This window comes from Pteronotus mesoamericanus, unplaced genomic scaffold (genome assembly GCF_021234165.1).
Source record: "Pteronotus mesoamericanus isolate MK-2021 breed Mesoamerican mustached bat unplaced genomic scaffold, CSHL_Meso_final contig_130, whole genome shotgun sequence".
Lineage (NCBI taxonomy): Eukaryota > Metazoa > Chordata > Mammalia > Chiroptera > Mormoopidae > Pteronotus > Pteronotus mesoamericanus.
Window position 1 is genome coordinate 18341137 of NW_026555060.1, and position 13759 is coordinate 18354895.

Below are 13759 nucleotides of genomic sequence, written 5' to 3' on the forward strand. Positions count from 1 at the left end.
TTTATTCAATTTGTTGATTTTCTTTCCAAGGAAATGTTTTTACATAATTTATATTCTTCATGTTGCATTTTAGGTTAAAAATAATAGTAAACAGATAGAAATGCTTATTATATGTCAGGTACTATTCTCTGCATTTCACAAATATTTATGTCATTTAATCCTTACAAGCAACTGTATGAAATATCCCCATTTTGGAGATGTGGACACTGAAGCACAGAGAGGTTAAGTAAGTTGCCCTAGGTCACACAGCCAATAACTGGGTGAGCCAGCTCATGAACACGGACTATCTGGCTCTGGATTCTGGTTTCTTAACCACACATTTTACCATCTGTCTCTTACCATCTCTACCCTGCTTTTTCTTATTAAACAAGTTTATGTTTTGCTCCAGAATTGTTGTATCTTTAAATAGAGGATACCTAGATAATTATAAAATAGTCTGAAAATATATTGCTCTTGAAAAACACTGCGCATACTTATCTTTGGCAGAACCTCTTTAGTCCTTCATTATTACAAATTTAAATGTCCACTGTGTACCCAACTTGAACAGTAATCTCAGTTGTGCAACTTGAGGCTAAAAATATTTGATGTTAAAGTTTCGCGTGGCTGCCCATGACTAAAATGTCCCTCTCCTTTTTTTTTTGCTACTCACATCAGTCACCTAGCCGCTTGCTGATAGTAGGGACTACTTTATAAAGGAAATAATAACACTTGATATGTGACAGGCAACAGTTAAGCAATAAAGAAGGAAAAGAAAAAATCTATTTTAAATTTTATATTTACTTGGGAAGAAAACTTTTTTAGCTATTGACATTTTTATTGCTTTGGAAATGTACAAGTTTTGTCACCTTTTATAGCATTTAATAGATTTATAGTGCACAAATATGTGCAACAGAAAGCTTAACATGAAAAATAATCCATGTTGTATGTTTGGAAATTATGTTTCATTTCCGTGCCAGGATAGGTCATCATTCACATGGTGGATACGTGGTATCCAGCAGCAGACCGCGCGCCCTGGGAAAGCTGTGTTTGTGCTCTTAAGGGGCAGCACTGCCCAATGTTGTAATTAGTCACTGAACTTGTTGATAAGGAAAACCCTGGACACGGCGTTAGGTGTCTATTTCAAAATGTATGTAATTATTATAATGTTTCTTTAGACTAACATACATCAACTTTATTGCTGTTAAAATTGCAATCCTCCAAGCTTACTTGGTAATAAGACAATCAAGAAAGTAAAAGTATTTGACAATGTCTGTGATAATTAAGCTAACCTTTTACTGTGTCCAAATAGTATCAGATTTGTGCTAACCTAAATTAGAGTATTAGCCAAATCTGAAATTTAATGGCATTCTGGGTCTAATGAAATATCTCCTAAACTTTCTACACTGGAACAAGTTATTATATTAAAACCATTTTGCAAACATTCTCAGATGCTTACATTCAAACTAGAATGATAAGGTGAAGTTGGCTAGTTTAATATTCCTTATAGAAAATGACTAATAGAAAGAAATGCCTTTTGAGAGAGAGGGCGAGGAGAGAGAGAGAAATGTAGAGATTTTAGGAAGTCATTTTATTAGATATTCCTCATTAAAAACTTTATAAACACAGGCCACAAAGAAAAGCTACTGCAAATGAATGGATTGTGCTGGGTAGCAGTGAAGTCCTTCTCCCCAGGGCTGTTTCTGATAGGGCCTAAATAATCCCTTATTGCAGAAGTAGTAACAGGCTATTCAGGCATCTGCACCGGGGAGGTTTAGAAGAGCCTATGTTTTTACCTAAAGTGGCCACAAGGAACACCAGAGGCATCTTGCTATGGATTAGAAGCACATCTACCTATATAGTATTTATAAAATATAGTGTAAGTTAGAAATATATGTGCATCTTATATATGAGATATAAAGATATACTATGCAGTCAAATATGTAAGATAAATATATGTTACTTACGTAAACATATTCATATATAAAGTTTATAAGACTATCCTCCATTAGTTAGGTGTCCAGTACCATAGCAAACTTAACTCTCAGGGTATGAAGAAAACAAGTATTAATCTAGGGAAATGTCACACAATAAAGACAAATCTTAGGAAATCAAATTTATCAGGAAATTTATTAGTTTGACATAATTTCCATTAGCTTTTTTAAGGCTGAAAATTAATATGATAAAGTTCAGCTGCCTCCAGTTTGATATAATCTTAATTCTGAAGTGGTGCTTCGTAGAAGCTATAAATGAATTGACTATTTTAATGCTCCAAGTAGGAAATTATATAGCCTTTTAAACAGTGCTTTTTAAAATTGTGTTTGATGACTCACCATTTCTATGATAGACCACCAGATGATCAGCTGCATTGGTTATGTTTATAAAGTCACAAGTATGATAGTCAGTCTAAGATTTAAAAATAAACCAAGCATCGAGCAAAAAAGGAGAAAGGTACAACCTAGCTCTCTTTTTATTTAAGTAGAAGGAACATAGCTCATCGAAGTTTTGTCCTGGCTTAATAGACTTGGCCCCCCATTAAACTCCTCCCTGCCCCCAAAGATATAGTATAGAATGTAATGGAACTGAGATAATGGACTTTCTCAGCCCGAGAGGAGGTTCTTAATGGGTTTCCTGTTTAACATAATTAATTGGTAAAAAATGCAAAAATGTGTTAATTAGAAGATTATCCTGATGGATTAAATAACTGGACAGACTCTAACAAGATGAATTATCCTTGGGCTAATGTGAGGTGCTGCATATGAGCCCGAATAATCAGCCATACATGCAGGATTGGATGTGGGATCAGGGCTGGGTGGGACTGAATGAGACGTAAGGGTGTTTAGCTGACAGAAATCTCAACATAACCATCAATAGGAAACAGTGTGATCTATGGATGCATTAATCACATATAACACATGAGAGATGACAGGCTGGATTAAACTGAATAATTCCAATTAAGATAGGTCAGACCATATCTGGAGCATTGTGGGCACCTTAAGAAAGAGATGGATAAATTGAAATTTGCACTGAGGAGCACCGCTAGGGAGTTTAGGGGATCAGTGCCTCAACCCACAGAGACAGCCTGAAAGAAGGGAAGTCACTGGCAGCTATGTTCCCATGTTAAAGTTCTGCCCTTTGGACTAGACTCCGCCTATATGGCCAACCAGAGGCAGCTCTGGTCAGATGGATTTGGGTTTCACTGAAGGAGGAGTTTTCTATCACAGCTTTCAAAATTTAGAGACTATGATACCCCAGATTGAGTTCTCTTTTATTAGTTTTTAATAAAAACTCAATAGAGGAAGCAGAGAAGGGTTAAACATTGATGGTTGTACTTGATGGGTTCTTTTTGTGGTTATAGTTGATGATCTTATTTTTCTTTAATTTTTAAAAACTAGTTTTATAATTATCACTTTAATCCTTTAGATAAGTATTCAATATATTATCTAAGTCAAATGGGTGGTTAATTCTGTTTATTAAAGCCTATAAGGGATTTAAGTTCATGAGAATGTTTCATAAACTAATTTATTTATTCATTCACTAAACAGTTATTGCACTTCTACTCTTTGTCATGCGCTAAGACAGGCAAAGGATATTACAAGATGTGTACAATACAGGCATAGCTCTCATTGAGATCATATTGGTAAAAAGTTTTGCCCTAAGTTTAACTGTATTCTTTTTTATTGAAAATTAGATCTTGTATTGTTCTTGGTAAACACTGTTCTAATATTTCTTCTTAAGGTGAGCTTATTCTCTTGGGTCAAGTAATTTTAACTCCATTTACTATCTTTTTATTATTAAACCTTTGATATCTATTGAAAATTAATTTTGAAATGATTTATTCCTGTTCTCATTCATTCAGTTATTTATTTATTTACTTGAGCAAATATTTATTACTGCTTACATTATGCCAGGCTCTATTAGGGGTTCTGAGCCTTCAGTGAACCAGACAGTTAAGTTTTAGTGACGGCAGACAGAAAAGAAATAATTGGACAAAGTAATTAAAAATTGTGAAGAAAATAAATAGGGTAATGCATAGACGGAGAGCAAGGGGATAATTTGTTTGCTGTCCTCTGGATTTTCTTTAATTTTGAACTCTCTGGCTGAGTTTGGTTGCTTCTGCTTCCTAAGCAATCATGCTCATACCTTCTCTCCATCCCAGTATAGAACAAATTTAACTTGGTGGTAATTGATGGTGTTGGTATGATACCTCTTTCTTTAACAGAGGAGAGAGCTTGACATATCTGAGATTTTCACCTACCTTATATTTTCTTCCAAAGGTTAAAGCATTTAAATACTATAGCTGTGTCTACGTACAATCATAACAATTAATTTAAAAATGAACAATTCACTTGTAAATATCTGATCATTTCCCCTACTTTTCAGTTGCTTATCCTAGATTTAAACCTTGTACATTTATAATCCTAAGAGCTCTTGGGTGTAGGATATTTCCCAGAACTGCAGATGAGTTTTAAACTAGGTGAATGTAAGACTTGGGATTCCAGTCTATGGTTAAGGACTTTGGAAATAAGTGACAAAGATTTAGAATTAAGAGTCTAAACTGAAGCACTAAAATTAAAGTGTTATGTATATTGTCTTGTTGTAGAGGCTCAGGCAAACTTAACCTTCATTTGTAGTACTGAAATATGCAAAATCCTAGCAAAACATTGAAATTTAACAGGTAAGAATTTAATACACCTCTAAATGAGAGTAATGGTTTATTCTCTCTGTGTGTGTGGTTTGTTGGTTTTTTTTTTAAGATTGCCTACAAGCAGAAACATGATGCTGCCAAAGGATTCTCAGATTACGCCCATATGAAGGAGCCACCTGAGATCAAACATGCCATTGAGGTCAATAAACACCAGAGCAATGTAAGGAAGCCGTTCCTCATGATTTTCTGGAAAATTGTGTTTAACCCACATCAAGGCTAATGGATATTTTGTTGAAATTTCAATATTATTGCACTCCTATTCAAAAATGGCTTTAAAATTTACTTTATTTTTATCTCTCTGTGTTCAGTCAGAAAGACATCAGGATTATTTTGTCAACAGTTATTAAAACCTTGTGAAATGCCTTTAAAACATCAGGCACTTGTAGGCATTGGAAAATCTGCTTTGGACAAGACACATGTGGATCCTTTGGATCTATTGGGTTATTAGCATTTCTTAGAAATTCCTTGACTTGATGGCAAAGCTCCCATGGTTTCCCGTCGAGGATTGCAGAAGAACAGGGAGAAAGAGCGTTGCAAATCAGTGGCCCAGGGAAGAATCATTCACAGACGCTAGTGAGATTGTACTCCACTACTGTTTCTTTTGGAATGCTTGTGGGGAACAAAGAACCAAACTTAAGACCCATAGCGAATAGGGAAGCAATAGATGCCTTAGAAGCAGAGGCCAAATGAGAAGACGTGAGCCTGTGGAAAATGAATTTCTTCTCTGGTGGGCTAGAAGAAATATTTCTCCCTGAAATCGCAGGGAAGGCTTATTCATTTCCCCGTCATGAATTCTCTCTCCTCCAGAAGGCCTATAGGAGCTGTTTATCACATTCTTTATGGGTTAGAATCAGTTAGAATAAAGTGTCTGTCCCAGATGGGTCAAGAAACTCCTTTTCTTTGAAAAGTATCTGAAACATCTTTGTCATCTCACACAGGATCTGTCCTCCTACTTAGTTCTGTTTCTAATGGTGCTTTGTGGACTCTGTGCCCCCAGAGCCCCAGCCGTGAGGGTGTCTCCTTGCAGAATGGCAACAGTTATCTGATATTATATTGTAGTAGGTCAGTCCTTAAGTGAAAACTGAGTGAGGTTTAACATTTTAATCCAAATGTATAAACATACGACAATACCAAAGCACTTTTCTAAAATGGTTTGAGATTGATAAGAGATGAAGAAACTGCATGTCTGTTATTACCAGCAAGGTCATCCTAAGGGGATGCTTTACAAGAACAGTGTGCTTATAGAATGACCAAAATGATCATAATAGGTCCCTCTTAGCCAGCACTGCTGTGTACCAGAACTGTGCCAAAACTTTGATCATTTCCAATTCTCACAAAATCCCTGCACCGGTTCCCCTTTCGTAGATGAGGAAAATGAGACTAAAGAATCAAAGCCCTGAGTTTGCTCTTTCTGTCAGGCCCTGCTGCCTCCCTCTTAAAGGTCACTGGTTACTGGTCAAGATTTCAAATGAGACTTTTAAAATGGGTGCAAAATAGGTTATCATAGAATTCAGATCGCAGCTCCCGTGCGCTGCAGGAAAGAAGGTGGTGGTGGGGTGGGGAGGGGCTGGCATTACACAGATCCTCAGGGGGCCTTGCTAACTCTATAATTCAATGAAATTCAAATACGGAAGTTCCTTATCATAGAACTGGGGTTATTATTTTAAGTCTGCCTTTTCTTTTAAAAGGTCTTTGATTGAGGGATTGAGGGAATAGAGTATAAAGCCCTTTTCTCCATTCAATACTGTGTACTTATGGGAGAAGGGTGTATTTACTTACACTCCTCTGCCTAACCAGCTCAACCTTTACATGCAAAGTTTGTACATATAATAGGATTTAGGAAGTGTTTAAGACTATTTACTCAGATTTAAAGTGAGAAGGATATTTGTATTCTATCTGTGAAGTAGTTGATATTCCTCTAGCATCAAGGCATTTAGAATAATACATTTGTTGTCCCTACAATATGAAATTTAAACGTTAGTCTTGAAAGCCACATGGAGAGTAAGTACATCTATCTTGTGGTTCAGTTGGTGAAGCTACAGCATTGCCCTGAGAGACAAAACCCTGCCTTCTTCAGTCCAATGAAACTCCTTTGCAGAGAATTTCTAATAGAATTACCCTTTCATAATATGGACTATCACTTCTCACTAAGCATATAAATGATTTGATTTAATTTAAAATCAAATGCATTGTCACACGTGCATCTGATTTACCTGGAAACAATGCAAGTCAGCATCTTTGCTTACCTTTTTAATGTTTCCATCCAAATCAAGTCAGCTTTTGAACATCTATCAGAGACCCAAGAAACTGGGACAATGAGAGTTCAAAGCTTTTAATTTCTGCCTTCTTTTCACTTAAACCTTTCACTAAAGCATTCATCAATTGGCCAAAGGGAACACTTCTTTGTTTCAGAACTTTTTTGTCTTCTCTATCTTTTGAGATGTGAGTAAGCAGGAGAGGATGAACAGGGGGTTCTTTGTGACTGCATTTTTACCTCCAAATAACAGAGACTCCCAATGGGAAGAGTACTGGGGGGCAGTGACTTTCTTTTATCACCCCCAGTTCAATGACAATGAAACAAGGGAAAAATATTTCTCAGAATATCTTCCACTGTAGCATAATAATAGAAGAGGAATTTGGAGTCAGGCCAGGGTTAAAATGCTTGCTCTGCCACTTGTGTGCCTGCATGACCTTGGACAAGTAATTAATATCTCCAAATCCCAACTTTCTTATCTTAAAATTGGGGCAATGATTTTTATCTCATTAGGGCCACAAGTGTTAAATGAGATAAAATATGCAAAGAACTCTGCAGAAAGGCCACTTGATAAAATATTAGTCCTATTTGGTCCCCCTCCAGTTTTCAAGGGTGATTTAAGAGTTTCCAGCGATATCATAATTAACTCCAAACAATCTAAAGAGGTAAGATTTCATTAAAAATCCAAATTAAAAGGAAATTTATATTAAGAAGTGTTTAGGTCAGAAGGGCATATTGAAAGGGTTCCTGAACCCATATAACTTACCTATTTTGGTGATACTGTAATCAAAACATGATTAAAAAGAGCCAATCTAAATCCTTTTGTATCTTAAGGGATGTACCCCAGCCAAATTTTTCTAATGTAATTAGAGAAACTGGAGGTTTCTATCCTGCTGCTTTTCCCTAAAGATGGACTTGTAATGAAAACTCCAGTAACATTATTAGTTCTCATCAATCTCACCAGAGCATGAACTCCAATAGTTCTGAAGTAAGTCAAACAAATTTTAAGCTGCCATTCCAGTTTTATAAGTAATGTGGTCTGTATAGACTTATCATGAAATAAGAGTGGTAAACTTTTCCAAAACACCATATTGATAATCAATTCAATGTGCATTAGAAAGAAGTATTCGGCAGGGAAAACAAGAGTCTTAATGTTCTTTTCATGAATGATAGATGTACTTTCTTAATGTTAATAAAAACTTATCAGTAGACAGAATTTCTATTTCATCAGAAAGTGAAAAAGCTTAGAGATAAATCAGTAAAATGATACTGGAAAACATTTATGTGGTTCCTTGATGTGACTTATAATAATAGTGCTTTAGGATTTAGTATTAAAATAGATGTATTAGTATTTATTCATCTTTAAGGCAGAATAGTTAGTAATATCTCCTCTGCCTTCTTCACAAGATTGTGGTGATGATAAAATTAAAACATGAATAAGAAAACTTTTATCAAATCTAAAATGCTCTTATACATAATGATAATAATAGTAATAACAATAACTATTCTAGATACAGCTCTGTGTTTTACTTCATCTTATAGAAGATTGAAAACTGTTTTTTTCTGGTGAATATAAGATCCTCATTTACTTATACTTAAAATGTTTATATTCTCTTATAAAATAATATTTATAATTTAACAATTTAGTGTTTCTTTAGATACAGTATGCCCAGACAGAAATAAGCCTAAGATAGAATTTCCAGTGCATGTGCCACTGTGATGATACCTGGAAAGCTTTGCTTATGTGAGAGTTTATGATGAAAATGTAAGTATTTCTTGAGAATCACAACTGGTGGTGTAAGTTTGTAATTAAACATAGGTTACACTACTCACTTCTGTTCCACAAACTTAAAAGATACATATCCACTAGAGTTCCTTCTCACTAAGAATCATGGAACCTTTCACGGAGTGGCAAAGGGAATGAATGGTCTTGAGCCAGTGGGATTTGGTTTCTTTAAGCTGCTGTGCACACTGCCCGCAGCTCCAGCAGGTGTCTCTCCGTGGCTCCCAGCGTGGCTGCCATCCCTCAGCTCACAGTCTTCCTGTCTCCCAGTGCTTGAACTTCAGTGTAAGGACAATCTTGGTGGAATCTTTGCTTTCCTCTATGATCTCTCCTATTGAAGAATCTCAGATCACGGTGGTCTAAACATTAAAAGCTTGCTGCAAAGTCACTGGGAATTCTCTGTCTGCCCACATGTCTGGCTTGACATGGAGAATAACAGCATCCATTTCACTTCTGTTTTCAAAGTCTAATGAGTCTCTTTTTGGCCAAATCTTACCCAGAACAATATAATGAAGAAGATTCTGGATAACTAGTTCTGTTGGGAGGGTATGTGGTTAGAGCCCAGTGGAGTGCAGATAATTCAGCACAACAGGGCCGGCATGAGGAGTTAATGAATCAAAGTGTGTAAAAGATTTAGGACATGCCTAGCACATTGGATACTGCATGACCACAGGAAACATGTAAAAGCTGAGCCTTATGAAACGGAAGTAGAAGGCTTATAAAGAGAGAATGAAATGAGATTCAAAGACAAAATGAGATGAAAAAGGAAGCTAAGGGGGGAAGTGAGCATGGTGAGACAAGGAAGAAATTCAATGACAGATTTCAATGATAGAATTAAAATTTTAATAGGAGGCACTAAAGAGCCAATTTGACACTGCAGAAAAACAGATGAAGCAGGGGCTGTGTTAGTCAGCAGTTTCTGGATTTAGTGAGAGAAATCCATCAAAGTTAGCTCATATAAAAAGTGAGAATTTATTGGTTTGCATAATTGGAAAATTCAGGCTACCTTCAGGCATAGCTGGATCCAGAGGCTCCTCGGTGTCACCAGGACCGCCCCCCACCCCTCTTCCCAGTCTCTTGGCTCTGCCGGCCTCCGCAACTTCTTTTTCAGACACTGGTTAGGTGATCTCAAGATGAGAGCTGGGGTTTTCAAAATCAAATCATCTTTACAGCAGCTCTTTCTCTCCCAGCCTCGGATCCTCCAAATGACTCTGGCCCTGCTTGGGTTTTGTCTGCTCTCTTATTAGTCCTGGCTTCCAAAGGGATGGGGCATCTCATTGGGTAGCCTGTCACACGGCCACTTTCTGTGACCAGGAAAGGTGGTTGCATTCAATAGCCCCACCAGATTACATGGAGTGAGGCAGGGGGGCAGTTTCCAGATGATAAAAAACAGTGAACACATGTCCACTACAAAGGAATAGCTTAGAAAAATGGCCCATGTTGTCATCCGCCTATGTTTAGAGATCCTTGCAGATAGAGAAAACCAGGAGCTTGCTGCTCTCAAGTGTTCCTCAGCGTAAGCTCTGTTCTTGGGGGCTCTCCCCAGGCAGCAATATTCTGGAAGAGCTGACCAGTGACCAGGTTCCTGTGTGGCTCTGGGGTATCCGCTTGTTTGAATTAGCAGCTCACGTCAATCTTAATATTTGTTTTGAGTCACCTATGCTGGCCTCTAATTTGCAATTTATGTGGATGATGGGGCCCTATTCAGAGTCCTGCTCCTGCTGCCTTTGTGCTGTTCTCCTCTCTTCACTCCATCATTAGGCTGAACAGCATATAATTAGGTAGCCCACGTACAGCTTAGATTTCAGAAAGGTTGCAGCTCTTTTCAGAAAGTAAGGGTTTCCATTTTACCCTCATTCTATTCTAAACAAAAAGACTACTCCCCCCCATGGATTTGATATGAATGCAGTAACATAGAAACAGCTATTCTTGTATGTGGGTAATAATTTTGGTTTGTTTTCACCTGAGAGTTGGTTTTTGTTTACACAGCTTGTGTTTAACTCAGAGCAGGTTGAGGTTGATTGGCCATATTTTGTGGGTGAGTGTGTTGCGTTTTGAAACCAAGAAAACTGGGTTATTTTAAATACCGAAAGATTTAAAATCTATCCAACAAAATAATTCCATTTTTAGCTTATATTTATGTTTCTTTTGGTACCTGTATGCACAAAACCTACCTGAAATTACTTGATAAGGAAAGCCTGTGAAAATAGGAATACTGAAGAAAGATTCTTGCTGAAATTATGCTAATTGTATTTAAGTTGTTCACTTGTCAGATAAGTTCATGATTTTAAATACAGTTGAAAAATAGTCTTGATGGTGAAATACACGCAAGTTCTTAAAAAGTAAACAGAAATGTATATAAATATTTCACTGAAATAAAATTATATGATGTATAGGAGGCCTATTAAAGTCTTAATGTATTATCATTTCCTTCACTTGATATTATTTTTGAAAGAACTAAGAATGTACCAATTTTTAAAATTCTGCAAGGTTGAAAAGAAAATAAGATACATTGAATTATCTAGAAGACTCATTCTTAAAGGTCAACTAGGGAATTCATTAAAATGCAGATTGTTGGGCCCCATTACAAAGGGGATGGACCTCAGAAATCTAAATTTTAAAAAGTATCCCAGATGATGCTATTGCAGGAACTTTGTAGGCAATATCAGACATATTTATTTTGTACAAAATGTAGTCAATTGTGCATTTATACAGATATTTAGTTGTATATTTCTGTGTTCTACCTTTCTGTGCCTTGAGAAAATCAAGATGAATTCCAATTTTAGAACCGTTACCATATCCTTTGCATTATAACTTTAATAGAATATAATATAATGGACAAGTTGACCAGCACTTGGTGATATTGCCAATAGAACTGCATCTGGAACATAGATGAATATTCTTTCAGCTCATGACAGATCTCAATGGTGAGATGTTGACCATTGGACATTATAGTAGTTTGCTTCTGGTCTGTTCCAATTTGTCAATCAAATTAATTTAAGTGACTGCTGTTATCTAAAGTACATTTGGCAAAACTTACATGTATTTTTCTTTTAAAATCTCTGTTTTCCGCTCTGGTTTGATAATGTCAAATGTGTATTTGGAGGATGAATATTCCTTAATACAATTGCTTTTACTTTGGGGGAGTCAAGTCATTGTAATGATTTGCTAGATAATAAAACTGTCAGTACTCATGGCTAGGATTTCCAGATGTGGGCATTTGAAGTGTCCAGTCAGAAAAGGGAGAGAAAGGTGTGGTCGGGAGAGTGAAAGCTGGAGAGTCACAGAGCCTCACACACCCTCACCCCTGGAAGGGATTTTCTGTGTTCATGTGCTGGGGCTTATCCTGTATTCACTGGGGTAGAGACTGTATGAGGGGCAAGTGAAAGCCCTTGATGAGGATATTATTTCTGTGAATATGCGCATACACACTTCCACACAATGATATGCTTATGAGGGTATTGTACATAAAATTCTATAAGATGGGTTTTGTGCTGAGGGCTTGAGCTCTCGTTGTATAAATTTCTCATGTTGTATAAATTCAGTGGATATGTAATAATGTTAGTGAGGCATAGGTATTATAAAATATATATATATATATATCTCCAAATAAATAGCTTATGGTCAGTTGGCTCTCTGAGTTGATTGTGACAAGGAAAAATAATGGACATTAAGGCTAGTGACTATATGAAATTACTAATTTCTTTTTTTTAAATCAAAACTGTCTCTTTGATCAGATTTCTTATAGAAAAGATATGCAGGACACCCATGTGTATAATGCAGAGCTCAACAGACCAGACATCAAGATGGCAACGCAGCTCTCCAAAATCATAAGCAATGTAATCGCTCTTTCTTATCTTGGGCAGAAATGATTTCTTACTTTTGCAGGAACAAAGCATGGCTTTGGTTGTTGGGTGGTTAATTTGATGAGTGAAATCAATCATCTCAGTTTTTAAATCTGAATTATTTCAATTTTTTAATATCTGAATTATTCATTTGACTCTGTAAATTATTTGGGTATTGCAGAAGCTGCCCAAACTAAACTTGACTATGGCTAGTATTATCATACTTTTAGTTTGATAAATAATATTTGAGTATAAGATGACATTCAAATGTCCCAGCTTAAAAGTGAACATTGTCAGTCATCTGGCCCTGTGTTATTTATCTCTTACCTCTCACCCTGTCCAAAGGGATTTCACTTGTCTTTGTTCTTATCTTGTTGCTGTTGATTCTGCAGATTCTGTTCTGCCAACATTTACCCTCACAGGTTTCCTATACATCATAGCTGTTTCTTTTCTTCTCTGACATCCTCCTGGATTAATATCATTTTTTTTAACATTCCTAATACCTGGTTTAAAATGATGTCTTAATTTGAACCAAATGTTTAAGTAACATAGGATATACATACTTTAAAAATTAAAAATCAGTAATTATTTTCTAACTTCTACTGTGTGTTAATTAGATAGGGTTAGATCAGTTCTTGAGACTAAACAAAGCCCTAAAAGCTATCTTGATGCAGAAGACAGAGTCTTAATTATCCATAAATTTCTGATTTTTTTCCAGTGTTTATACATAAATACGATGATGATGATGATTGGATTCATGATTCAAAATTAGTAATTATTTTACTGCAAAAATGTTGAGTTTATTTAAATAGCCTTATTATAAAAATTAATTCCTGCTTTAGTAGACAGCATTTTAGTGTTTGGTGAGCTGAAGGGAATGTTTTTTATGGACTAAGGGTTTTTTATATTTTATTTTGGCTGATGTCAGTGTAATTCTTCGTTGGAAAGTAGAAATATTTAACATTCTCTCATTTATTCATTTTAGGCAGAATACAAGAAAGGGCAAGGAGCAATGAATAAAGAGCCTGCTGTAATTGGAAGACCAGATTTTGAACATGCTGTTGAAGCTTCTAAACTTTCTAGTCAAGTAAGACTCTAGTGATGATTCCACAATGATTTTATTCAGAGATTTTGTTTCTAGCAGCACACAAAAAAATATTTTATTCTAGATAATATCTTTAATTGCAAGGGTA

At 36.0% G+C, this 13759-nt stretch overlaps 1 protein-coding gene across 1 annotated transcript in view; it reads left to right on the forward strand.

Annotated features, from left to right (window-relative positions):
• NEBL (nebulette) overlaps positions 1–13759 on the forward strand; it is a 102084-nt gene that overhangs the window by 8858 nt on the left and 79467 nt on the right. Inside the window, 3 exon segments of the mRNA XM_054592929.1 lie at positions 4734–4844; positions 12459–12560; positions 13552–13653. Coding sequence (XP_054448904.1) covers positions 4734–4844; positions 12459–12560; positions 13552–13653 — 315 coding nt within the window.